General features: G+C 43.3%; 2 protein-coding genes across 7 annotated transcripts; both read left to right on the top strand.

The window, feature by feature from the left end:
• The first annotated feature begins 395 nt into the window (after positions 1–395).
• LOC125542723 lies at positions 396–12,608 on the top strand. Of its 6 annotated transcripts, none has more exons than XR_007298026.1 (19): positions 396–686; positions 835–876; positions 2,475–2,642; positions 2,941–3,470; positions 3,559–3,654; positions 3,736–3,872; positions 3,952–4,023; positions 4,113–4,260; positions 5,705–5,778; positions 8,846–8,989; positions 9,083–9,190; positions 9,447–9,506; positions 9,588–9,984; positions 10,210–10,307; positions 10,707–10,756; positions 10,872–10,980; positions 11,098–11,146; positions 11,757–11,881; positions 11,961–12,608. XR_007298026.1 is itself a non-coding variant. In XM_048705894.1 (19 exons), the coding sequence occupies exons 8-11, from the start codon at positions 4,901–4,903 to the stop codon at positions 9,132–9,134; spliced, it is 969 nt and encodes a 322-aa protein (XP_048561851.1). In that variant the 5' UTR covers positions 396–686; positions 835–876; positions 2,475–2,642; positions 2,941–3,470; positions 3,559–3,654; positions 3,736–3,872; positions 3,952–4,023; positions 4,125–4,900; the 3' UTR covers positions 9,135–9,190; positions 9,447–9,506; positions 9,588–9,984; positions 10,210–10,307; positions 10,707–10,756; positions 10,872–10,980; positions 11,098–11,146; positions 11,757–11,881; positions 11,961–12,608. The 6 variants fall into 6 exon arrangements, 5 of the variants coding, with proteins under 5 accessions (XP_048561851.1, XP_048561848.1, XP_048561852.1 ...); XM_048705894.1 differs by having other exon boundaries at positions 4,125–5,603; positions 8,846–8,985; XM_048705891.1 differs by having other exon boundaries at positions 4,113–5,603; positions 8,846–8,985.
• A 2,619-nt stretch (positions 12,609–15,227) lies between these two features.
• LOC125542722 lies at positions 15,228–19,414 on the top strand. The gene is made up of 14 exons (XM_048705890.1): positions 15,228–15,441; positions 15,673–15,752; positions 15,884–15,952; positions 16,058–16,139; positions 16,380–16,447; positions 16,673–16,774; positions 17,345–17,434; positions 17,523–17,597; positions 17,736–17,768; positions 17,848–17,928; positions 18,081–18,134; positions 18,215–18,286; positions 18,363–18,437; positions 18,941–19,414. The coding sequence occupies exons 1-14, from the start codon at positions 15,405–15,407 to the stop codon at positions 19,082–19,084; spliced, it is 1,062 nt and encodes a 353-aa protein (XP_048561847.1). The 5' UTR covers positions 15,228–15,404; the 3' UTR covers positions 19,085–19,414.
• The last annotated feature ends 7,932 nt before the right edge of the window (positions 19,415–27,346 follow it).

Genomic DNA, 27,346 nt, shown 5'->3' with positions numbered 1-27,346 from the left:
GTCGGGGACACTTGAAGCAACTTTCCACTTAATTTGAACTTTAGGCGGAGTCGGGCATTGCCATATGAGATTCGAGCCTGGTTGCAGGTTATCGGAGCGCCGCCTCGGGGCGGCAACACCTTGCCGCACATCCATATCACGTAAGATACATACTGGGAGAGGCCTAGCCTCCTCATAGATTAGCGATTACGGGCCGTCGGATCCGGAGCTTGATGCCTTCTCGACCGTCTGATCAAGCCCCTGAAGGATCCCGTCCGTCGGATCGAACCGTGAAACTGTAGATCGAAACAGTATCCAAAACGAGATGCCACCGCGTGTAATTTTGATCGCCCGCCGAGGGCATTATTGGAATTTCGCTGTGAGATAAAAATCCCTGCCGTTTCTCCTGTCCCAAACCTAGCCGCCGCATCGCTCCGTTCCAACTCTCTCTCCCTCTCTCGACACTGCCCATCGCAGCACGATTCTTCGCCGCCGCCGCCGCCGCCGTGCTCCTATTCCACTTCTCCCCGTTCGTCTCCTATCACCGAGATCGTTGCCGCCTCGCTGCTCTCCCGTCGAGCTCGCCCCTCGCCGTTGCTGGGAGGAGATTGTTGGCCGTCTGATTGTATCGACGCCGACGAGTTCGGTGAGCACCAGGTCATTCTACACCGTCACCGGCGCCGCCTCCTTGCGAGATCCCCACCACGGTGAGCTCCCCCACCCTCCCCCTCCCACCCCGCCCCTCCCCCCTACTCGCCGCCTTTGCTTCCCACGGTTTTGGCCCCTCTGACCTCGGGTTTCTGATCTAAGCTGCTGTTACTGCACGCGTGACGATGGTACTCTGTGGTGATGTAGGAGGGCAGCAGGGCAGGCAGGGCAGCAGCCTCGACGCCACAGGTCTGACTTGTTCTTTATGTGGTAGAAATATGTTTGAGAAATAGTACCTCTAGATTCATGTGGTAGAAATACTACCTACTTGCTCCCTTCTCTAGAAGTAAATCTAGAGATCCCGTGTACCTGGTACACGTTCATGCAGGCACCTCACACCCTGACAATAAGTTAACAGGGCATAAAAATTGATTATTTCATCTCAAAAGGAACCAAAAACTTTGGAAGAACAATATTATTAGAATCATTAGTTCCTTGAAGTGACATCATACATGTGAACCTGTATATTGCATCTGAGACTGAATCGTCTGGTCTCCACCCTGGCTTACTGCAGCTGTACCATCTGTCGTGTGCCTGGAAGTGGAACCATCTAATTATGATATAATTGTCTTCATCCACATTGGTGCTTATTGCAGCATCAGATTTCGCCGCCCAGAATGATTTAATAAAGTCGCTAATGACGTTGGTTGCAAGCACTTTGGATAGTTTAGTTTCTCTCCACTTACAGAATGGTTGCTTTGCGTATAGCCGATGAAATCCTCGTCCCAGAAGTGTCATCGCAAGTGACTTCACATGCCTGTCAATGTAGGTGTCAGGTGGATCCATGTCCACCATGAGGGAATCATCTACCAGTCGTAAAATAAACCAATTCGAATTCATCATTCAAACATAACCTGTTTAGAAATAAAAATCAAGCCAGCTAGCTAGCTATCTATATGATCTAGTGACCTTGATATAGAGCAGCATGGCTTTGCGAGCCGATGCAGCTGCCTCTGGTCGTAAGAGATGTGAAGGAGAAAACTCAAAAAAATATTGGTGGTGTTTCTGATATCACAAAGAAGAGAGCGGTGATGTTACTTCTAGAGAAAAACTAAGTAAATTATACAGTAGATTAGCGTTTTCTCAACCAAGATGAGTTTGATTTTTTTCTTCTTCTTGAGATCGACAAAACTGGGGAGATCGACGATTCTTGAGACACACATAACTGAACTGTGATATTCTTAAGTTGGGGTACACAATTTTTTTTACACGTGATCTCTAGATTTATGTGGTAGAAATAGTACCTACGTGCTCCTCTATGACATAACAGAGATAAGTCACCTGCCACAAGTATGACGTAATAGCACCTACTTGCTCAACACATCTAAAGAGTACACAATCTGACTCATTTTAAAATAGCACCTTATCTTTATGAAAACACTATTTAGATGTGTAACTCTAGATTTATGTGGTAGAAATATGTTCCAAGAAGCTGCTCAAAGAATTTGCTGGATTAACTCTAGATTTATGTGGTAGAAATTCATTTGTTTATGGATTGGACAATATGCCATTAGCAGTTAAGCACTCTTGGCTATGTCTGCGATTACTCTTGTAGTTTTTTGTTTTGAGTTATGCTCATATCTCACCTTCTTGTTCTTCTCTATTATATGTCGGGTGACCGGACAAGATATGAATGATATGCCAGGTGACAATAGACACACGTATTGAGCTTATCAAATCGTGAGCAGTGTTGTTGCTGGAAAACTGAGAAGAATGGCTATTTCCTTGTTGTTAGTTCTGTGATACATCTTGGCTTTAAGAATCTCATTGTTGAGCATCCATTGTAGATACATGTGGAGATAGAGAGAGGTAGATTGATCCTCCCCTGTTCCCCGTCGCCGTTCGCCGCCCCTGAGCACTACGCGGCTCGCCAGATCATGCGCTGCCCCTGAGCAGCGCGCAGCTCGCCGGACTGATTCGTGCCACCCCCGCCGAACTGAGATCCGCCTCTGCAGGTATGAACTCCCCTCCAATGTCCTCTCCCCCTTCGTCTGGTTGACCTGCATTCAGATCCTCGTGTGTATGTACACTGTAATAAGTGTCTGGTTGTAATAACGCGTGAAACATTAATGGTTCGTTTATTCAATTATGGTCGTATTCGTTGTTCCTTTATTCAATGACAGTTTTATCGTGTTTCTGGTTATGCTGCTCATGCAGTATATGATTATATGTACTGTGTTTTATACTCTGCTGCCTATTGTTATGCTATTCTATGATGTATGCTTACGTGGTTCTTGCTTCTTATTTGTCCAGCGTGTGTGTATGATGTTGTTGGGTCGTTGACATGGCCCGTGGTCCGGTTGCGACTCATGCTCAAGGCACGGTCGAGGCTGGTGTTGGGCGTTCTGCTGGTCATGGCCGTGGACGTGGGCGTTTTGCTGGTCTTCGTGGACGAGCCACTGGCCAGGGAGGTTCTAATATAGGGCGTGCCCCTGTTTCTGATCATGTCGCTGCTTGCCGGGTGCCTGACGCTGGAGCTGAGCCTCTTGACAGGCGTAGGGGTGTGAGTCGGCGGGTGCCTGCTGCTGGAGCTGAGCCTATCGCCAGGCGTGGGCGTGGTGCTCGGCAGGTGCCTACCGCTGGGCGTGGCGCCATGCCTCGGCCAAGTGGTAGGGGTGTTCGTGGCCGTGTCCCTGGCCGTGGTGCTGATTCTGGGAATGCAGCCGCTACTGTTGTCCCTGGTCCTGGGTTCACCGCCGCTCCTAGGCGTGCGGCGGTCCCTAGGATTGCTAGACGTTACGTGCCACGTCAGCCTGTTGGGTGTCCTCCTCGAAGCCGTACAAGTACGTGTGTATCATTGTTCTTTTATATTTGGTCTCCTAGGGATTGATGATAATTATTTCGTTACTGTGTTGTTTGCGACGTGGTTAGGTGATGGCTGGTTCCCTTTTCTGAGCTCGACCGTGGCTGCGGTAAATCGCAGAAAACGGAAAATGTGCGTTGAGTTTCGGCGCGCTCGATATGAAGGTGCATGAAAGTTCTTTGTTTGTTGTTGGTTGTTGTTGTTGGCCGTGTGGTGTCTTACTTGGTTCTGCATGTCCTGTTAAGAACATGTCATTGATGGGCCTTTGCCGAAGGATTGGCATGGTTTCTCGGTTTATGTGAGTTCGGAGTGACCGGGGTAGACCGCAACAGACGGAAACGATGGAAAGTGTCAATTAAATTGCGACGTCCTGGATGTGAAGGTGCATGAGATTTTTGGTTTGTTGTTAGTTGTTGCTGTTTGCCGTATGTTCTCTAATTTGGTTTTACATGCCTTGTCAGAGATTGTTGTCCAAGGGCCTGTGCCGAAGGATTGGCAAGGTTTCTCGGTCAAGTTTGCCGAGTCCCTTAAAGGTACTTATTAACAAGACCTCTGTTGTTTTGGTTATGTGATTATTGTCTTCCTTATACCCTTGGTTTGTGGCTGATGATTTTGCCGTTAGCTTGCTATGCAGATAGGTCGTACTATGGCCCTCTGGATTTCTTGTGCCAATACTGTGGTGCCTCCTTTTGGTTTGCTGAGTGTTCAAAGTCTAGGTCATCCTGGACACAACGTAAGATGGTTTATAATCGCTGTGTAAAGGCGCTAAGGTATATATTCCTCCCTTTAAGGATCCCCCAGTCTATCTTCGGAAGCTCCTTCGATTCGATGGTACTTCTCGTGCTAAAAAATTCATCCGGGACTATACGTGAGTACAACTGTATGTTCGCTTTCACTTCGATGGGTGCTACTATTGAACGCTCGTTTGGTAGCAGCCGTGGACCTAAGATTTTTAAGATCAGTGGTCAAGTGTCTCATTGTACTGGTTCGTTGGTGCCTAGCGGTGATGATACCCCTAAGTTTGCTGAGTTGTATATACATGACCCAGCTAATGAGATTAGACATAGGATGAATGCCTTAAATCCAGATGATAAGCCTACTGGAGGTGTGGATGAGAGTATTGTGGTTGGTCTTAGAGACATGCTTAATGAGTTTAACCTATTGGTACAGACCTTTCGGGAGGCGAGTAAGATGATAGAGGATCGTGGTGATGAACCCATCGAGGATATCTCGATTCGTATTATTGGACCTTCTGAGGGCGATAGTCCACAATTTAGTTTGCCTACAACCACTGGGCTTGCTGCTTTAGTTGTCGGTGGTGGCTTCACGTTAGAGGCATCTTCTCGTGATATTTTTGTTTGCAGTCGTTCCGACGGTTTGTAGCAGATATCTTCTCTAAACACTGCATTCATGCCTCTGCAATACCCGTTGCTTTTCCCTTATGGAGAGAGAGGGTTCCAGGTGGATGTTCCTCACTTGATTGTTCCTGAAGAAGATGATGACGATGGACCTATAGATCCTAATCCTACACCTGGAAGTCCGGCCATTGAGGCGCCCTCTTCATACCCTTCTAGGGGTGGTGATGCTTCCACAAATAGTCGGAATAGGATGACCATGCAGGATTACTATCGTTTTATGTGCCATTACAAGGGTGATCAGCCCAATCCATATATATGTTATGGTCTCCTCTCTTCTCAGTCGGTTGTTGATGCACGCGCGTGCATCGATGAAAGTAGATTGTGGTATATCATAAGAAATCAGGACATGCTTAGATCAGAGCACATGCAGGGTATTACTGATGCGGTAGGTGATGGGTGTGTTGATGGTGATGCTCTTGGGAAGAGGACCATTGTACCTTCCAGTCACATAGGCGGTCGTCGTTACTTCCATGAAAATTTCCATGATGGCCTTGCCGTTTGTCGGGTGCACGGTGCCCCTGACATATTTACCACTTTCACTTGCAATCCCAAGTGGCCTGAGATCACCAGTGCATTGGAACCAGGTCAGACGCCTTCTGATAGGGCGGATATTGTTGTTAGGGTCTATCACATGAAGCTCACCGAGTACTTGGACGAGATTAAGTCAGGCCGGGCTTTTGGCCCCATTACGGCTGGTATTGTGACCTCTGTGCTTTGTGTGTGGTTGTTTTTTTAATGATATTTTACTTCTTCTGTTGGCTGGGTTGTCTAATTGAGCTTTTGTGTCCTTTTTCAGTGTTGTATACCGTTGAGTTCCAGAAGCGGGGACTGCCTCACGCGCATATACTTGTCTGGCGAGAGGGGGTAACGGTGAGATTGGTGTTGAAAATATTAATTCATTAATATCTGCTGAAATACCTGATGCATTGCTTGATCCTCTAGGATATGCTTTAGTTTCTGAGTTTATGATGCACGGTCCGTGTGGTGAAATGAACGATAAATGTGTCTGCATGAAAAATGGTGTTTGTTCTAAATATTTCCCAAAAGATTTTAGAGATACCACTGTCATTGATGATAATGGGGTTGCCTTATATCGACGTCGTGACGACGGTCGAAGGGTCTATAAAAATGGCCATTACCTTGACAATAGGCATGTTGTTCCTTATAATATGGCGATGCTCAAGAAATTTCAGGGACATATAAATGTAGAGTGGTGTAATAAGACACAGGTGATGAAATATCTCTTTAAGTATGTCACCAAAGGTGCTGACTACTCTAAGGTCATGTTAGAAAGGCTAAAAAAATTGACTAAATCTGGTTGTCGTACAGTAGATGAGGTTCAGGAGTATCTGATATGTCGGTATATATGTGAGTACGATGCATTGTGGTGCATATTTGGGTTTGAAATACATTTTAAAATGCCGTCGGTTCAAAGGCTGACCGTTCATATGCCTGGCATGAATACTGTCTACTATCGTGCTGGTGCTGACCTCACGAAAATTGTTGATTCTGACTTCTTGCGAAAGACTATGCTTACCGAATGGTTTGTTGCGAATGAGATGTTCGAAGAAGCCCGTTCATTAACTTATTGTGATTTTCCAATTGCTTGGACATGGGACGCTAAAAGTAGGTTATGGCATCGAAGGGGTGGGGGTGAAAAGATTGGCCGCGTGTATTATGTACATCCTTTGAGTGGTGAGTTGTATTACTTGCGCATGCTTTTGATGATTGTTAAGGGGGCTAGGTCTTTCGAAGATCTCCGAACATATGATGGTCGTCTTTATAACACCTTTAAAGAGGCTTGTGCCGCGCGTGGTTTGTTAGGAGACGACAACAAGTGGTACATAGCGTTTGATGAAGCGGTTGTCTGGGGGTTCGGGCATAGACTTAGACAGCTATTTGTGACTATGCTCATGCATTGTTCTATCAAGGATGAGATGGGTTTCTTTGAACGTTACTGCGCTAGCATGTACGATGATATCCAGCATGGGTTGCACCGTGCCCTGGGTAATCCAAACTATGTTGTTCCTCCTGAAAGATTGAGAAATATGCTTCTTGATGAGTTGGCCGACATTTTCTTGAAACGTGGTTCTGATATAAGAAATTTTAACTTGCCGTCTCGCTCTGGCGAAGGTGAGCAGTCTGATGATAATCGTCTAATTCGTGAGGAACTGTCTTATGATGCATGTGCTCTGTCTAAACAGTCCTTGGTCATGTTTGATAGTTTAAATGAGGACCAATTGGTTGCTTATAAGACGATTGTAGAGTGTGTGCAGGCGGGGAGACCGGGCCTTTTTTTGTCTCTGGGTACGGTGGTACTGGGAAGACATACCTGTGGAGTGCAATATGTGCTTTCCTTAGGGGCGAGAGGAAGATAGTGCTTACTGTTGCGTCGTCGGGTATTGCGTCGCTGTTGTTGCCTGGTGAGAGGACTGCTCATTCTCGCTTTAAGATACCTATTCTTCTTGAAGATAATACATAGTGTGATATTAAAAGAGGCTCTAAGCTTTGTAAGTTGCTGATGGTATCTTCGCTTGTTATTTGGGACGAGGCGCTGATGACACACAGGAAATGCTTTGAGGCTGTAGAAGAACTTTGCGTGATGTCCTCTCTGTGGCTAATCCAGATCTTGCGAATATTCCGTTCGGTGGAGTAGTGATGGTCTTGGGTGGTGACCTTAGACAAATCTTACCATTCATTGAGGGAGGTACTAGGCCTCAGATCATTGATGCGGCAATCACGAATTCTCCGTTGTGGCATTCTGTTCAAAAATTGTCGCTTTCTATTAACATGCGCTTGGGTGTGCATGGTGCGGATACCCAGGCACAGAAGGATGCTGCCTTGTTTAGCATATGGGTGCTAGATCTTGGGAAAGGGAAGTTGCCTGTCACAAGGCGAGGCGATGAGGTCGAGGCTTCTTGGATACAGATCCCGGACGACCTCTTGGTTTGTACGTCTGGTGATCTAGTTGCTGCTATTGTTTCTTCTGTCTATGGTGATTTTTTGCATAACTACCTGAACTCTGGTTACTTGCAAGAGAGAGCCATTTTAGCCCCTACCAACGACCATGCTGAGGATATTAATGATCATATTCTTGCATTGGTTCCTACTGATAGCAGAGACTATTTGAGTGCTGATTCTATTGACGATTCTTCTGATTCTGTTAGGGACAAAGATATTTACTATCCAGTCGAGTACCTGAACGCAACTAAAAGTATAAATTTCCCAAACCATAGGTTGACTCTTAAGGTTGGTGTTCCGATTATGCTTCTTAGAAACCTGAGCCAGGCAAATGGTTTGTGTAAGGGTACACGACTAGTTGTAAAAGAATTAGGTGATCGGCTGATCGAAGCTGTCATTATGACTGGCTCACATGTGGGTGATATTGTTTATATTCCCAGGATTGAATTATTAGCAAAGAAGGGAAATGCACCTTTTGTGCTTAGACGTCGCCAGTTTCCTGTTCGTGTGTGCTATGCCATGACAATTAATAAGAGCCAGGGACAGACCCTGTCTGATGTTGGTATATATCTTAAGGGTCTGGTTTTTACGCACGGGCAGCTGTATGTGGCAGTATCTCGTGTTACATCGAGGGCTTCTCTGAAAATCTTTATATTAGATGCTGATGGCAAATGCGGCTCTGAGACCAAGAACATTGTTTTCCCTGAGGTCTTCCAGGCCGCCGGGATGACTTAGGTTTGTGTATGATGGTAGTCTTCATTTTGGTGGGTTTTGGCATGCTTTTGTGAGTTGGATGATATTTTGGGTGGCGACATATAGTGTTGGCTGAATAAATATGTCGTCCCATGCGATGGGGTGATATTTTGAATGTTCTCCTGTACTGGGATTGGCTTCATTCTGTGGTTTGCTTTATGTCATAGAGATTTACTGAGTTTAACGGTGGTGTTGTGTTTTGGTGCTGATACTTTTGTTGTAGATGGCGATGACTAATCTGCAGGCTCTTGTTGTGGGGAACAAGAACCTGACCATCCATGTGTATGTTTCGCGTCTGTGGCAGCATTGTGGATCCACTGATAACAGTCCTATCAAAGACACTGACATGGTCCTTTTGGATGTGTAGGTACATGGCTTCTCTAGACCCCGCGCCCTATGTTGTTTGTAACTTTCTCCTGCCTTTTCTGCTTGGTAATTGATGTTTGTTGTTTCTTGGCAGGGCAAACATCTATTCTGAGATTGGTGAGAAGCTTGTGCCTAAGTTCAATTGAGGCAACCACATCCATGTTGTTTCTTGGCATGAGCAACCACATCTATGCTGATATTGGTGAGAAGCACGTGCTAATACCCTTTTTTGTGGCTTGTATTGATATTTTCTTCTTTGACCCACCAAAAGATATCTCAATGCAGCTATTCTCTAATCTAAACATGGATGACTTTCAGCAGCCTCTTAGTTTTCATGCATTTAGCAAGAGAATGCTACTTTTTTACTTGGTTTGATAAAATAACTACAGCAAAGATGTGTAGCTTTCATGTCTTGTTCAATGTGTTCTATAATGATGAAAGCCTCTTTTATTTGCCAGGCTCCTGGGCTCCTTTATAGGTCTCTTACTGTGAAGCTTGTGGTTGGCATGCCTTTCAAGGTCTGATATCATATAACTGTATCTTCTAGCATCCAACCATTTTTGGAGGGACTCAAGTTTGAACTGACTGATTTCTTGTAGCATTCAATTTTTATGAGGGTGGAGTTGGAGAAGGTGGGGCGTCAGAGCAGAGCTAATTGCAGCGTCCACGACCTCCTTGGGCATGGCCAATCCCGCCAGATCACTGTTCAAGATATCTTCCGATATGCCGATAAATCGGCCGATTTATCGCTTACCGTTGTCAGACTGATAAGATAAATCGGCCGATAAATCTGCCGATATGGTGATAAATCGGCCGATATGCCGATAAACTGGCCGATTTACCCCTTATCATGGGTCGACCGATAAGTTCCCGACAAGCGATATCCCCAACATTGCCAGATTGACCAGGTTGCGGGGTTTGGTCAGCAGTGTGTGTGGCCAGTGGTTGGAGCACACTGAAGTGGAGGAGCAGTGTCATTGTCGACCATGGATTCAGGTAGTTTCTGATCTTCTCTCCTGTTGTGGTGGTCCGACAGGTTACTGTTTAAATGATGCATTAGTCGCAGTTGGTGTCGTGCTTGCGTGTCTACTATAATGCCTCTGCTACAACATGACATGTGTTAATGTAGTGTTTATTAAGGTTTGGTCGGCATGCTGAATAAGTCCAATATCCATCTATTTATGTTTCTATACCTTACGTGATTAAACATGGGTTTATCAGTGTGTAGCAGATCTTGAGAGTTCTGTCAGGATAGGGAGAGACAATGAGGCAAAAGGCAAATGTACATGCTCCTTATTACTTATCAGAAATATTTTCCTGTGAGTTCTTTTTCATTGTTTCTCATCTGAAATTGGATTCATAATGATGTCATTCTTACATCTCATTTTGTATCGGTTATCTTCTGATATTATGAGTCATGGGGATTATAAGTGCCATTAAACTGTTCACTCTGATGAGTGATCATGAGATGCATGTACTGTTTGCCATAAGGTTCTTGCAACTTTTCCTATAGCTAGATGGAGCTCCCAAAATAATTGAAGTGAACATGTTTTATATTAGAAAGACTTTGATTAAACCAAATGTATTTTGCCACCCTTGTAGTTGGACTAATATCAAAGCAATTTCCGTTCAAGATTTCCTGACCGCCAGACTATTATCCAAGCATTTTTTGGCACGAGGTTGAATCTTAAATGGTGGCTGGTTGATAATTTGTACAGGTTGAGATCGGCCACTGATGACACGAGTCTGCTACCCTGCTCCTGTGAAGGTAACCGAAGGCCTGCGCCTCCCATCAGCTTGGATATCCTCTCTCAGCTTGCACCTCTTCATGTGAGCTCCTCCTCCCAGTTTATTCTTACCACTGTTTGGGTTGTTTGATTCAGATTTCTTTTTCTGAAATTAAATCAAGTCTCAAGGAATGAGATGGAAGCATTGTCCAGGCTTTATGAGAAGGTGAACCGCTCTATCAATGACGATGAACTCATCCAATTGGTACCTCCAAACAACTTACTTCCTATGTGTTCTTGGGATCAAGTAATGTAATGTTGGTTTACTAAATTCTGGTTTGTGTTCCTGTCAGCTAATAAGACCATCCTTTCCATTTTTCAGCACTGTATTGGGAACAGTTTTACCATCCGAGGATACATCCAAAGTACAAGTTGTGCTATTGGTTATCTTCTCTTTTTATTCTGGATGCATGTTTTTGATATCCCTTTTTATTCCTGTTCGTTGCATACCTTATTTATTAGAAGGTCTAATTGCAAGTATTTGCAAGGTCAAATTTTTATGCAAAATTTTCTTTGTAGTGTGCATAAATTGCCCCTCCTGTACAATTTTTTTATGTCTATGGAATCTTTTTAGGAGCCGCTAGACATGGCTTCTTTTTAAGAGCACATGCTTGCTGATACGCTATTTTCATCTAAATTCCGTAAAGAATGACATGGAATATTTTGCTTGGGTTCATTCAAATAGCTGCTTCACATTAAAGCTATGCTGCATATTTCACTGGCATATTTCCCAACATGCTAGGTCAAAGGTCCTACCACAAGCTGCATCATTTAACTTACAATTTTTGTACCTGTATAATTTATAATTATTTGCCACCTCTTGGTCCACATTTACTATGATTTTTCTTTTTGCTGCATTTACAATGATTTTACCAAAAGGTTATTGTGATGCAAACTACTCCTACATGCTTATCCAATGTAGTATACTTCTTCAACAAAGGATACTTATTACAATAGTCTAACAGGAATGTGTCTATGCAGGTGAATTAGACATTTCCCTGTGCGAGATCAAATGACTTGAGCTTTACATTGGTTCAACTGTCCCTGTCATCAAATATTATGTTTGCAAGATGAACAAGACCTTTGTCACTCCTGGACTGAGGATGGTATGGACCTTAAATACCCTACTACTTAAAGTAGAGTATTGTAGTACCCAGCTATGACCGATCATGTTTCTTTTCGCAGTACTTCTGTCGCTTCACAAAAAATGCATCTAAAGCACCATCTCAATGACCGGTCGAGGACGTGATGGTTAGTCTCAGCACCGGAGATGTTATGAGACAGGTCTGGATGATGATGGGTACGGACAAGAGACAAACAATAACAACAATTGGTCAGACTTTGTCAAAGAGGCAGGGACTAGAGAGTATTAGATATGTGTCCTTGCCTTCAAAATTGAAAATGGGAAACCATTGCTCACCGTCCATAAGCTTTGAAAGGCTAAGGTACAAAATTGCATGTGCAATGTCTACACACAAATCGTTCTATGAAATGTATCTAACGGATTGCCTGCATCAGGTTAATGTGCCCTATGAAGTTTTTTTTGAGGGATAATGTGCCCTGTGAAGTTTTTTTTGAGGGATAATGTGCCCTGTGAAGTTGATCGAGAAGGCAACCGTGTGGTCTCAAGAACCTTGTGGTCAAGTGGTTACCGTAAATACCCTCTCATGTTCATGTTTTTCCTACCAAACTTAATGTCAAGTGGTTACATAGTTGTCTCACCGACGCACTAAACTGAATGCTGCCTTATTTCTCATTACGGTGTTGAACTGGATGATGTTGTGCTCCTATTATGTGTGAATGTTTCTTCTTCCTTTAGTTTGTTATGTCATATCCTGTTTGAATATGTACGTTAAATCTGACTTCCTACTAAATTGAGCATTACCTGGTTGGACACATCGTTATGAGCGGCACACTCGCGCCAAGGCGTGTTTCAGATCTAGTATATAATCTAGGTAGGAGTTTCTTTCGACAGTAACACTTGCTAGGATTTTATTTCATGAATTAAAAGCGAATAAATCAGATCAGAGTAGCAGCACTGTATATGTGTAGGTTTGTTTTTATAAAAAAGAAGCAAAGAAGGGGAAGTGATGTTCTGCTTTCCGGTGCATATTCACCCGTGTGAAGAGTACATTTTTAAAAAAGAGAAGCCTAATAATTTTTTTTTGTGAGAAACATTGTTGAATGTTTCACCACGTGCAAATATTAGTGATGAGAAAACATTCATGGAGGTCCGGCCAATTGTTTTTTGATGTTTCCCGAATGCCTAAAAAAACACCCTTTTGGATTTTTTTTGCCCCGACCTCGACAGATATTTTTTTCATATCCCGGCGAACCAACCTGTGGTTGAAATGGTTAGGTGGACAGTGGTATCCCCAACCCATCAGGATTCAAATCCTGGTGCTCGTATTATTCCTAAATTTATTTCAGGATTTCCGGCGATGCGCTTTCAGTGGAAGGAGAAGTTCCCGTCGACGACGAGGCGTCTATGGTGACTTCGTAAATCTCAAGATGATATGTCGGCTCAGTCTCTCGGAGATGCTCATAGAGGTAGGGTATGCGTGTGTGCGTTCATAGGGATGAGTGTATGCGCGTGTATATGAGCGCTTGTGTCTGTACTGATGTTAAAAAAAATATTTATCACAAACGATATCAGTTTTTTAAATTTAGTTTCTCTTTTTTTCTTTCTGATTTTACTGTTCACCTGGTGCATACACACCCCGAGCATCTACGGATTGTTGTATTGAGGAAAGCAATTATGGAACTCAATGTGTTTTTATGTTTTTTCTGAATTTACAGCCGCTAAAGTTCCTGAAGCTTGATCGACATCTGTTGTCAGTTGCTAACTATTCCAACATCTCTGAAAATGGGAAAGCAAGAGGGAAATGTAGCAGCCCCTAGGACATCAACTGTACTGCCAGTGTAAATGCTTTCACGTGAAAATGCTGGTATCCACCTTGCAGCCTGCTATTGTTTTTCTGAATTTGCGATTGCGGACCATTGCTTTCTGTCTGGATTTCACTCAAATTGAGCAGTTTCACAGAGTGGGTGTTGTGGTAGTAGTTTTGATCAATTCAGGATATCGTGTGAAATAAACCTATTGAATTTCTCTCCAGTTTTATATTTTTTTGACAAAGTTTTTTTTTGACAAAGTCTCCAGTTTTATATTGTGGCATAAGATTGAAAAAAATAGCCATGGTTTACAAGTCACTGGTAAAATAAGTAAACCTGCTGTTGTCAAAATTTCAATACAACTAATTAAGCATGTCAAATGGAGCAGCTTATTTAGTGGTAAAATGTTCCCTCCAAAGTCCGCTGCCGGTCACGCTCTTTCGACAGTCGGTACATATTTTCTCTTGGGAAATTTTCTTCACCTAAGCTTTAGTACCACTTTCTATCATACATTTGTGATTCACCCTTAATGTTAGTCTTTTGTGCATGGCCCCTTAAACTCATATCTTCTACTGCCCATGAGTGGATTATTATATAACACTTTATTGGACAAAATTATTCTTGCGATATGTGTCTAGGTTGCGCGCCATCTTCAAGTATAAGCTGATAACATTGCCACGCATTTTCAGTTTGAAGGGCCAACAAGAGAGGATTTCTTCCCGCAGCATAACAAAGAACCCAATATGTGGATGCAAGACCTGAGTGCCTTTTTTACTAAATCAAAAATATTATATTCATGAGAAACTCAAAGATGGTGGGGTTAGATGGGGATTGCTTGGGAAGCAAAGAGTAAATACCTCAATTCTTGAGGTGGCCAAAGACTACTTTTTTGAATTGAGCATCCCAAGATAAGAGGCGGGGGAGGGGGAAGGAGGCAGTGGACTCTGCTGAACTACATGTAGCTCGTTTATGACATTTACTATTTGGATTAAAGTTATGAACATGATTCATTGAAAATTGGCAGAAGGATGTCATGAATTTGTAAACCACACAAACACACACTAGCCAGGGGACTCGCTCCGCCGAACAAGCGGCTCTTCCATCACTGCCGGAAAGAAAGTCATGAGGCACTCTCCCGCGGAGATGAAGACACAAGCATTCCACATGCATGCAATAGCTGTAACCCACATGACCCGAGGTCCATGTCGTCGAAGTTGCAAAGCTCTCGGGGTCGCCTCCAAAACCTCCACTGCTCCAACACGCCTTGCGCACTCAGCCGGTACCGCCTCTGAGGTCATCGCCCCGACATACCACTACAGAGACGTGCGTTGTACGTGCATGCTTACTAGTGCTGGCAAAAGTGTAATAATCGGTCAACGATTTTTTTTGAGGGCACGAATTTTATTTTATCTGGGCCCATCCGTCCATTCGATCCAATATGTAGTGGCCCATCCTTTTCTCCCCCAGGCCCGGCCCGGCCCTGCCCCGGCCCGCGCGAGCGCGTCGTCTGCCCTCGCAGCATGTCCACCCCTCTTCTCCCCTTGCGAAAGAAAGAAAGAAAGACAAAAACAAAACCCAAAACAAAAAATAAAAAATAAAACAAGAGAGAGAGAGAGAGAGGGAGGGCGGAAGGCGCAGTGGAGCGACCCGAATAACCCTAGCTTCTTCCTGGTCCTCGTCGTCGCCGTGGCCCTCCCACCCGCCAGCCACCCGGCCCGCGCCTCGATCCCGCCGCCCATGGTGCTCGGCAAGATCGCCATCGTCATCGGCTCAGGTCACCCCCCCTCCCCCCCCCGCATCGATTGTTCCCCCTTCCCCGTCCCGCGTGCCGAGCCGCATCGATTTAGCCTCCCCCACGTGAATCCCCCTCCATCCCAGTGACGCGCCGCGAGCTGATTGCCCCGTGCCGATTACGCCCGCTCGCTCGCTCGCGCGCGCGCTCCCCGTGTTGCTAAGCTAGGCAGGCAGCTGACGGAGTGGTGTCTGTTTGTATGTATGCCTGCAGGGATCATCGGAACCATGGTCACCGGCGGCGACGGCAGCAAGCTTCCGGACCTCAGGGACGTGCTCTCCTTCTCCTTCAAGGTGCCGTAATCGTATCCATCCATCCATCCATGGCCGCTGCCTGTGTCGATTCGATGAGGATCCCCCGTTCTGTTCTGTTATGTTATATTCACCTTCACCATCTCACCCCCTCCCCTCTTTGTGCCATCCAGTTCATGAAGCAGGACAAGAAGGAAGGCTCGTCCAACGCCTCGCCGCAGAACGACCTCTTGTTGTCTCAGGTCTTCTTCTTCATCCGCCTCTTTATCATAATATCCCCAAATATGCTTGCTTGCTGTATGCAGCACAGACGCTAACCCGGCCAGTCGATCGACCTCGCGTTTCAGGTCAACTATCTCAGGGATCAGCTCCAAGCATTGTCCCGTGAGGCTCAATGCCCGCAGATTATCAATGTCAATGGCGGACCAGGTTTGCTGCCCGCTTCCTCTCTTCCATACCCAAATCATGTGTGTCCGTAGCTCAAGTAACCATGTCTTCTTCGCCTTTTATGCGATGTGCCCTGTTGCATCAACCTATGTGAACCAAGTTATCAGAGAATATGCTCATTATGTGCTGTTTGTCACTTCAATTTAACTTGCTAGGAACCGAATTGAATTGGTATCATATGTTTTTCTTTATATCGGCTGAAGTAAAATCATTCTCTTGCAGGCGCTGGTGCTTATGGTTTAACTTTTATTGCTGTTGGAGCCATTGGCTATTTATACATAAGATGGAAGGTAAACATCTATCTCCCTGTCAACTTGGTGCAAGGATAATATGTGTTAACAAATTAGAAAATAAAGTTATGTTACACTGTCCTACAGGTGGCTACTTTTCTTTCTTGTCATTTTAGATTCTTAGTGTAGTGGTCCGAGATTGCAACCTGAGCTCATCCTGTTCCCACTCTGATGTTTGAAGTTCACCATTGGCACTTCTCTTGAAGCTAACCCGCTAATTTACAGGGATGGAAAATTTCTGATATGATGTTTGTCACCAAGCGTGGCTTGGCTGATGCCTGCAACGTAGTTGGCAAACAATTGGATCAGGTTTCGGAAAGTGTTCATGTAAGTTTCTTTGTCCTAGATTCACTGGAATATTGTTATTAAACCGCGTGACATTTCCAGATGACAGGTGCAAGGATGCCATAGTGCTGTCACTACAAAATGTATTATAGTAAAGTTGCATTATAAGATTCATCTAAGTAATTAATCATCCCAGTCGGTGACATATTGATGAAGCTTATGTCTTAAACTATGCCAATTTCTATTAGGACTAGTACATTAAACTTTGAAATATAGCATGTCAGAAATTGCTCAGTTAAAACAGCTAAACACATTGTACATCCAATATTTTTATTAAATGGCAAAACATTTTTCTTGCATTGTTGTTTATCTGTTTTTCTTATGCCACATGATGTAGACGTACATTTCCGGTTTACGTGTCTGCACCTACAAAATTTGCATAATTCTACTTTGTGCTTGTATGCATTCAGAAGAGGAAAAGGCACACAAACAGAAATGATGTTTGGATAGGTCTCACATATTTCTAACATTGTGTTATATGTTAGCTTTATTCGCGCTGACTCTCATTTGTTTTAACGAAAACTATATTTATTTTCATTCTGCTGATATCAGGCTTCAAAAAAGCATTTGGCTGGAAGGATCGACCGAGTCGATTGTAGTCTAGATGAATGCCACGAAATTATTGAAGCCACAGGGAAAGAGGTTTGAGAAACTTGCCCGCATATTTGTTGTTTCCAAGCTTTAGTGTATTTTAAAAGATGCTGATGCAAAAATAATACGTATTTCACAGGTTACAGTAATACATGGAGATCTAAGTGCCTTTCAGGAGGAAATACAATCAGTTCACCATGTTGTCCGCACTCTGGTAAGTAGTGGAGTAGTACCTTTCAGGCGTGCACTGTACATGCTTGTATCTCTGTGTTCAATACTTTAATATAATCTCTTCCCCTTAGAGTAGGACTTCTAGTAGTAAGTGCAAACTAAATCTCTTGCCCTTTTGCAGGAGACAAAGCTTGGACGCCTTGCATATACTCAAGTAAGTAGAAATTCCTAGCCCACAGTTTGTTTTTCTGTAGAGGTTATGTGCCGCTAACCTTTTGACTGAAATATCTCAGGATCACACAACACGAGGAATACATGAGTTATGTGAGTTCACTAAAAGATTGGATCGGAGTCCGAAAGCCGATACTCTTAAGGTAAGTCCCGAGAATATATCTCATACCTTATTCCCTATAGTGTACTTATTTTATTGTGCCAATTTTCATGATGCGTCTATGGCATGAGGCCTGTTGGTTCGAATGTTGTGTTCTTTGTGAATACTAATCTTGTAAGCAAAATCATTTTTCAGGTCACAGCATCAACTCCTCTCCCTGCAATCGAGTCTTCAGAAGGAATTACTAGGGTAACTTCATTCACTCCTTTTTCCAGTTTCAGTATAGTTTTGATCTTCACAGGCTGACCCTTTTCTCTTTCTTACTACAGACTGCTTCGTTGCCGTCAGGTTCAGAACCCGTGTCTCCTGTAGCTCAATCACCTAGAGCAGATCCACCTAAGGTCAGTTTCAATTAAATATCTTTTTACAACACATTTTGGCCTGGTCTATTGCATCTAATATTTTAATGTTGTATAGGTTCTGCGTTCGTCTACAGCCATATCAGCATCAGGACTGAGTATGCTAGCTGGAACTACAGCAATACCTAAAAGGGTAAGAGCATTTCTTTGCATTTTGTTCATTAGGGCTTCTTATGGTCTGTTGACACTTTCCACTTGAAGAAGATGGTGCGATCTGCCTAATGATTGTTGTACACAGTGATGTGACATTCTGCCTGAAAGTACTAGCCGTGAATATTGGATATCTATAGCATTACATTCTGAACCTAATTTTGGTCTGCTAACTCTAGTTTGCTCTTCCATGTTAATCAGAATGTGGTGATTTTTTTAATAAAAAACATATCACTCCTTGAGTGACAGCTTGTACGGGCTGTAGAAAAGAATAACCTTAAGAAAAATGTACTTTGTGGATGTATTATATGTTGTGGAACTTTGACCCCGGCGCCGCCATCTTTTTAACATGGTAGGTTGGACTATCTATTTGTAGATAGAATATGTTTGTACGATTCTACCAGCTGTTTTTAGTAATTACAACATAGAGTACCTTGGTTAAATCCAAACCGAATGCAACTGAAGCTCTTGCTGTTTACTCTCTAGGCTGTGATCAACCGGGCAACTTCGATGAAGGAAGGAGTGCCGACCCCCGAGGCGCCAAAGGACACTTCAAGCACAGCAGCAACACTCAAGAGACCTGTTTCGAGTTCGAGCCGGTTCGGTTTCCTGCGGGGTTTCGCCAGCTGAGGGACAGGCGAACGAAGATGATTTACTACCTATGGCACTGCCTTGCTGTGGTTTGTGCCAAAAGATAGCACGACATCCCAGTAACCTTTTTTATTACTTGTAACATTTATCTATCTATCCATCTAGCTAGATATGCAGGGCAGGTAAGTTAGTAGAAAAACATGGCAGCCGGCAAAGGAAGGGGAATTTGCTTTGCCAGACAATTTTTTGTAGAAAGCAAAATATGTATGGCGGAGATACGAGGGGTGGTGATATGATGGCAAGAGATGCGTTAAGTACACTGTCATTGTACACTGTCATTTACTCGCATGGTTAATTTTGGTGAAGCAAGGATGATGTATACGAGGTTTCTGATCTCGATATCACTGGATATTACATGTAGCTGCATCTGGAAGATGCAGGGGACTGCTACTGTAGTAAGCATGGGCAAGCAAGAATGTGGCTGATAAGAAAAGTAGTCCTGTTGGCTGGTGGTGTTGCTCTACCACCATTCTGTTGCTGATGCTTTGCACCATGAATAAAATCAATCTGCTCAGTATGTTTTGTGCACCTGATTATTGCTGTGGTTCTGTTGTGTGTGTGTTAATTCAGAAATACTTACATTCATGGTCGTTTGATGAAGAGTTCTTTCTATCTCTTACGGATATCAATTAGTTCGGTTGGTGGTTGTGGTCAATCTAGAAACTGTTATCTCTCGGTTGTCTAAGAAATAGCAAAACCGTTGATCATAGTACATGCGTGCAAGAAGCCTCCCTTCGGAGCATCTTGTGTCGGAGTGCCGAATTAATTAATTAATTGTGCATGGAAATGTGAAAAATACAGAAGTGTTCGACTTTGATGGACACTGGGAAGGTGTTAGTGCATCCAAAAAAAGAAAAAGGAAGGTAGCACTAGTGAACGGGTGTTAGTTACAATATGAATGGAGGTTATACATGTAGCAGCAGCAGCAGCTACAAGAGGGATATAGACGAGAAAAACATTTGGTTGGACGGAGCACTAGTTACTCAGTGATGGGATTAGTTTTCTCTGTTAATATTCAGATATTGGCATCTTTTTGTTAGTTGCATGAATCTCAGTCATATTTGAGCTTTCTGATGGACAGTATACATGTAGCTGCAGCTACAGGAGGGATATAAGTAGATGAGAACAAGTTTGTGTTGGAAGGAGCACTAGATTAGTGATGGAATTAGGTGTTCCTTGTCTTTTCGGGTCATGCTATCAAGACACGACGGTCCATATCCATTATTGTAGCCAATGTGCTACCTTTTTGAACAACAAAAGGCGCACGAAGCGCCAAACTTTCCATTCAGCTCAGCTCAATAGCAATGTACAGCATGAATTACAAAGCCCTTAAACTCGAAATTAGAGAGGAGAGAAACTACAGGGCAAGCCATGTTCCTGTGAGCCGAAGCAAAACAACATATGTCAGGTTCTACATTTGATGTAAGAACCTGATGAGCGACGTTGTGAGCAATTCCATTAATTTCCCTGGAAATATGGAACACTCTAGGTTGAAGGTCTGAAGAGTAGCAGAAGAAATCAGCTAAAACTTTCCTGATAGTCCAAGGGGTAGCAGTTTCAGTAATCTTTCTACTAGCCGCAAATGAAGCCAAAGAGAGACAGTCTGTGAGGAAGGTCGGCTGGCTGATGTTGAGACATTTAGCTACTTTTGCAGCCAAGAGAAGAGCTAACGCTTCAGCCTGCAGAGGAGTACTTGTAATTGATGTGGAAGCTTGAATCTGCACGCTGACTTCCTTCTGATCGTGCGGCAAAGAAATGTAGATACCAACTCCAGTGGCTGCTGTTCCCTGCAATAAACCTGAAATTTTTTTGCACTTAAAAGATGCATCAGTATATACTTTCGGTCCCGTGATAAGAAGATCTGATTTAAGCGTTTGTCCCTGCAAGGGAAGTTGATTAGTATAGGTTAAGATACAACTGAAGTTTTGAGGCTGATGGTGTGAAGAACTGTTAAGCAGATCACAGAAATCATTAGATAGAGAAGTAGCAGCAATATTAACTTGGTGAGGGGTAGCTTTCTTTTTATTAAAAAGATAATCATTCCTCGCTTTCCAAAGACACCACATAAAATTTAGAATGTTGACAACAGAAGCATGCGGATGGTTCATATTAAGTAAAGCAAGAATAATACTATGGATATTGGTATATGTTTGAACTAAAGCATCTGTTCTGATGAACCAAGGATGAGAAAACCAAGCAGCTCTAGCGAAGTCACAAAGAAAAAACATGTGAACCTCATCCTCTTGCTGACCACATCTGCAAAAATATTGAGAAATATGTGCGGAAAAGCGCCCAACCCTCAAACATGTGGGAAGCGCTTTCCTAAGGAGTCTTCAAGCGAAAGTTTGAACTCTGGGGATCATCAACTTTTGCTTCTAAATCAACTTGAGAAGATTTTTCATCTGCAAAGAAACTTGGGAAGGAGTATTTCTTGGATTGGCATGAATATCCTGCAAACACAATTTATAAGTGGACTTGGAAGAACAAGTACCATTAGGAGTTAGATCCCAACATAATATATCCGGGCAATCTTGGTGAATAATGTCAGTTTGAATGATAACAGAGGCTAGAGGCTGTTGAAAGAGAGAGTTAATGAGGTCATTGTTCCAGACTTTCTGACCCGGTATCCAAAGGTCCTTAACAAGAGAAGGATATATGTATCCTGAAGGCTGAATAATAAGATTGTCATGAACAGAAGCCCAAAGGGAACACCAAGGGGTACTCCAAAGAGATATATTCCCTTGCGTGAGTTGGTAAAAAGAGTGATCTTTCAGTTTAGGCAACATTTTTAAAATGGATGACCAGAAAGCAGATTTTGGAGTAGTAGAAATAGCAGTCCAAATAGAGGCATCATGGAAGTATTTAGATTTGAGCACAAGATGAAGGTGGGAGGAAGGGTCTTTAGCAAGCCTCCAAGCAGCTGCAAGAAGTAAGCCCTCATTAATTGCTTGCAAGTTCCTAATGCCAAGACCACCTTCCAGTTTGGAATTGCAAATGTCCTTCCAAGCCCTAAGACAAAGGCTCTTGTTAGAATTATTCTCTCTGATTCCTGTCCACCAAAAGTTCCTTATAATAGCAGTGAGTTTGGCTATAAACTTTTTGGTAAACAAAATATTAGACATGTAGTACACAGGAATAGCAGAGAACACAGACCTAATGAGCTCAAGCCTAGCAGCATGAGAGAGCATATTAGCTTTGTAAGCAGGCAATTTATTCAGAAATTTATCAATAACAAAGTTGTAAGTAGCAGTTCTATTTTTAGCAGGAAGAATAAGCGGATGACCAAGATGGGTGAAATTGTTATCCATGATAGAAACAGGAAAAACTTGCTTAATCTCTTGAATAGTGGTTTGACTAACATGAGTACTAAAAAGAATAGCAGATTTGGCCCAATTTGGTGTTTGACCTGAAATATAACAAAAGTGATGGATGAGTTGAGCCATAGAATTTGCTTCCTGCATAGTGGCTTGACCACAAACCAACAGATCATCTGCAAACAACAGAGAATGAATAGAAGGGCAATCTGGACCAAGTGAAATACCCTGGAGATGATGAGCAGCTAGAGCTTCATTAAGAGCAACAGATAATTCATTGATAGCAATAACAAACAAATAAGGCGACATGGGACAGCCTTGACGAATACCTCTGAAACTTTTAAATTTATGAGAAGGCTGCCCATTAATAAGCACAGAGAAAGTAGGAGAAGAAATGCAAGCATGAATCAAATTAATGAAATGACCATGCAGACCTTTACGTGCAAGAGCAGACACAATGAAACTCCATTCAAGACGATCAAAAGCTTTAGCAAGATCTATCTTGAGCATGAAAGCATGATGATTCCACGATTTTAGAGCGAAGGAGTGAGTAATCTCTTGAGCAATAATGATGTTATCGCTAATTCTTCTACCCTCAATAAAGGCTTGTTGTGCCGGATCAATATAGTCCGGAAGATGAGGCTTAATCCTATTAGCCAATGATTTCGCAATGATTTTGTAGACAACATTACAAAGGCTAATGGGACGATAATCCATAGGAACTTGAGGAACTAACTTTTTTGGAATGAGAGCAATATTAGTGTCATTGATATGAGGAGGTAAAATACCAGTTTTATAAAAGGTAGTCACAAGTTGAGTAACTTCCTCGCCAATCCAATCCCATGCTGCCAGGTAAAATTCAACATTAAATCCATCCGGACCCGGAGAAGCATTCAACTTCATATCTTTGAGAATCTGCAAAATCTCATGTTTATCTGGAAGAAAGTAAGTAGGATCCAAAGAGTTGTCAGGCAAACGAGTATTAAGAAAAGGCCTTGCAGTGTTATTGTTTGGCGAAGAGAAGATGTATCTAAAATAATTGACAAAAGTATTAGTGATAGCACTAGGTTTAAAATGAAGCACATCATTCTCATCCTTAATGGAACAAATAGTATTTCTTTTTCTTCTTTTGATCACAGCCTGATGAAAAAACTTAGTATTACGATCACCAGCAGTGGCCCAACCCTTCTTACTTCTCTGTTTATAAAATTGATTGAGCTTAGAGAGAGTTTGTTCATACCTAAAGTGAGAGAGCTTTCCAAAGTGTGATTTTGCTGCTGAATTGGAAGCTGCTGAATCCGATTAATACTGGACTCAATTTCCAAAAGCTCTTGCTGGAAGGGCTTTTTCTTCTTACACCACTTCTTCAAAGAACCTGCCAAAGAAGAAGACTTTGCTATAAAAGAGGTAAAAGTGCAATTATTCCAAGCAGATTTTGCAAAGCTAGTAAAGTCTTTTTCAAGCAACCACCAGTTTTCAAATTTAAAAGTTTGTCTCGGCTTAAGAAAATTACCGTCTGTAGAAACGAGAATGGGCGCATGATCACTAAGAATAATAGGTAAGTTGAGCACTTTAGAATTAGAATAATGCGCACACCAGTCAGAGTTGACAAGGCATCGGTCTAGACGTCTGTAAATAGGATTAACAGTATGCTGTTTGTTACGCCAAGTGTACGCAGGACCACTAAAACCAATATCAAAAAAACCACAATTTTTAACAAGGGAACGAAAAGCAGACATGCGATAATAATTAACACTACCATTACAACCATCTGTATCATACAAGATGTCATTAAGGTCTCCAATACACATCATGGGTTTACCCAAGTTATCATGCACAAAAGCAGAAACTTGACTCCAAATAGCACTAGTCTGCCTATGGTAGGGGTCACCATATATACAAATCAAACAAAAGTGAACACCCAAGGCTAGATGAACTACATTAGCTAAAATATAATGAAAGGAGGCACTATGAACAGACACATTGAGTTCATCATTCCACATAAGCCAGAGCCCTCCAGAGGCTCCTCTAGAAGGAACAACAAAACTATTAGCAACATCAAACCTATTAACAAGATCAACCGACCGAACCTTGGAAGATTTGATTTCGGAAACAAAGGTTATTTGAGCTTTAGTAGAACGAATCAGATTGGCCAGAAATAGTATACGTTCGCCAATGTGCTACCTGGAAATGAAAAGTAAGACCGCACCAAGGTAGCTTGGCAAGTATAAATAGCCTCCCTTGGATGTTATGTATGCTTCATCGGTCGATACATAGATCATTTTAGGTGGAGCAAGAAGGAGGGAGCATGGGGAAGAAGGGGGTTGTCCTGGCGGCACTGCTGCTGGTGATGGTCAGCATGGTGGTCGTGATGACTGCCGACGGCCAGGGCGTCGGTGGCGAGGTCCGCAAAGCGGCCGAAGGAGTCGGGACGGGCGTGGACACCGCTGCTCGGGGCGCGGGAGCAGCCGTGAAGTCGGCGGCTGAGGGCGTCGGCGAGGTCGTTAGCGGTAGCTGCGTCGGTGACCAGTTCGGGTCGGCGGCCCAAGGAGCCGGCAAAGGAGCAGAGTCGGGCGCGGGCGGCGGTGCTGAAAAAGCGGGGTCCGGCGCGAGCCAGGGAGCTAAGGGCGCCGGCGAAGGTGCTGATAAATCTTACTCCGGCGGCGGCGGCGGTTCGTTGAGCCTGCCGTGTACCGGGGGATCATCGCCGCCGTGACTGAGGAATAATCCCCGACCATGCCATTGCGAATAATAAAAAGCAAGCTGCTTAATTAGCACGCTGTCAACTGAAACCATGTCTGTCAACATGCCGCTCGATGTATGCCACGCTTGACGCCAACGGGATGTTGTACGTAGTGGTGTCACTGTTTGTGCGCGCCCCTCTCGTGCCTTCAGAGGAAGATATCACATGATACTACCATATTTCAAAAATCAAATCTAAGCGTTTTGTGAATGGTCACGATCATACGAGCCATTCGGCAGATTTGTATTCTTTTCCTATATGTCCACTCATGCGAGCTAGGGAAGAAGTTCGGGGGGCAAATGGTAAACACATGTGGACTTGAGGGGCCAAATACTTTTTTTCTTCTCATCTAAGCTCTCTAAAAATCTTAAACACATTTTCCTAAAGCCCATACGTACAACGGCCCCTGTAAGATGCGACCTTGCGTAGCGGCTTTGTCCATTCGGATGCGGCCGTCTTCGATGACGGAATCAATAAGCCTCCATTTGGTTGCAAAGTATTTTTAAAGTATGTCAATAATACCACAGTATCTTAGGAAACTGTAGTTTCAAATATTATGAGGTGTTTGATGCTAGTTAAAACTGTAGTATTATAAACCATGGTATCCACAAAACCATGGTATTTTTGCAGTATTAAAAAAAAAGGTCTGGACACAACCAAATAGTACCCCTTAATACTTTGATTGTCAAACACATCACTGTTTTCACGATACTCTAAAAGACTGATGTTTTCATAAACCACGGTATTCGATGTCCTCTGCACAAAAAAACTGCAGTATTGGAATACTAAGGTTTTTAAAAAGCATTGCATCCAAACAGAGCCTAAGACGCGTCGCCTCTTCCAGTGGTACAGCTCCAAAATTTGATAAAAGAAAAAATAACTCGTCTTCTCTCTTTTTAGCACTTTGTTGCATACATTTTCGACAAAGGCTTATACACATTGTAGCTTTGAGCACTTTATTGCATATGTTGTCCCCTAGACATTTGAACATATATGAATCTAGTTGTGAAATGCAATGCAATTATGAGATGAATGTGCTTATACATTATGAAAATATTATGGATGTGCATTTGGTATGCTGCTAAAATGTAATAAAAATAAAATGAAAATAAAAGTGAGGTACGAACAATTCTGTTAAGGAAACCGCCTGTAATGTTAGTGTATAGGAGGAAGTTCCATCGGAACAACCGCATGTAATGTTAGTGTATAGGAGACACTTCCATCAGAACAACAACCTCTAGACATCCTAGCATTGGAAGCGGTATGTCAACCAAAACCGCTTGCTATGGGATATCATTGCAGGTGGTTTGAAAACTGCCTCCGCTATGCCGAGTATCAGCGACACATGCTTGGAGACAGAACGAGGAGCCGCCAGAGGCCCATGTACCAAAACAGCCTCCAGAGCCCAATTTTTGTCCTAGTGTTCTCTAGTCCCTGTCTTCCGCTGGCGGAGGCGACACATTTTATCGGTTCCTGTCTGAAGAGAATTTATGACCTTGCGTAATGGTTTTGTCCATTCGAATGTGGCCATCTCCGATCATGCTCACGAACAACTATATTGCTCCTAGTGACGCGGCCCCAACCTGCTAATCAAATCTAACAGGGTGCACGGTTGGCGGGTTTTAGCCTTTGGGCGTAACTCCTGTATTTGGCCGTCCCCTGCTCGGTGTAGTGGGTGGAGTTTCACATATCCCTTAAAAGGATTCTGCAAAGGCATATCTGATGACTCTACTTCTGCTCGATGTACGGTTTTGGCCGTGTCCACAATGCCCCATGCGACTTGCCTTAAATTAGCTCTACATGGGCGGGCAAGATTCTTGGCGTCATGGGACCAGTGCTCCATGCCCGTTATGTTGGGCACCATCGGCCTTGATGGAAGGCGCCCCTTGGCATTATTCGACATCATGTGTTGCACATACATGATTCCAGTCGCGTCGATAGGTCCACGACAGAACTGTGTGCGAATACGGTTGTGCGATGGAGGATCGACATGTGGTGGTAGCATGGAAAACTAATTGAGATGTAGGCTTCAAGTTAAGGGGTGGGCCGATATTATATACCCAACAGTGGGCAGGATCGAAGGCCCCATGCTCTGACAAAGCAATATATATATATATATATACATACATATATATATATATATATATATATATTTGAATAGGTGGGGCTCTTTGAGTAGGGTCT

This window comes from Triticum urartu, chromosome 3, assembly GCF_003073215.2.
Source record: "Triticum urartu cultivar G1812 chromosome 3, Tu2.1, whole genome shotgun sequence".
Lineage (NCBI taxonomy): Eukaryota > Viridiplantae > Streptophyta > Magnoliopsida > Poales > Poaceae > Triticum > Triticum urartu.
Note: the sequence above shows the minus strand (reverse complement) of the source record. Positions and strands in the feature narration are given on the sequence as shown.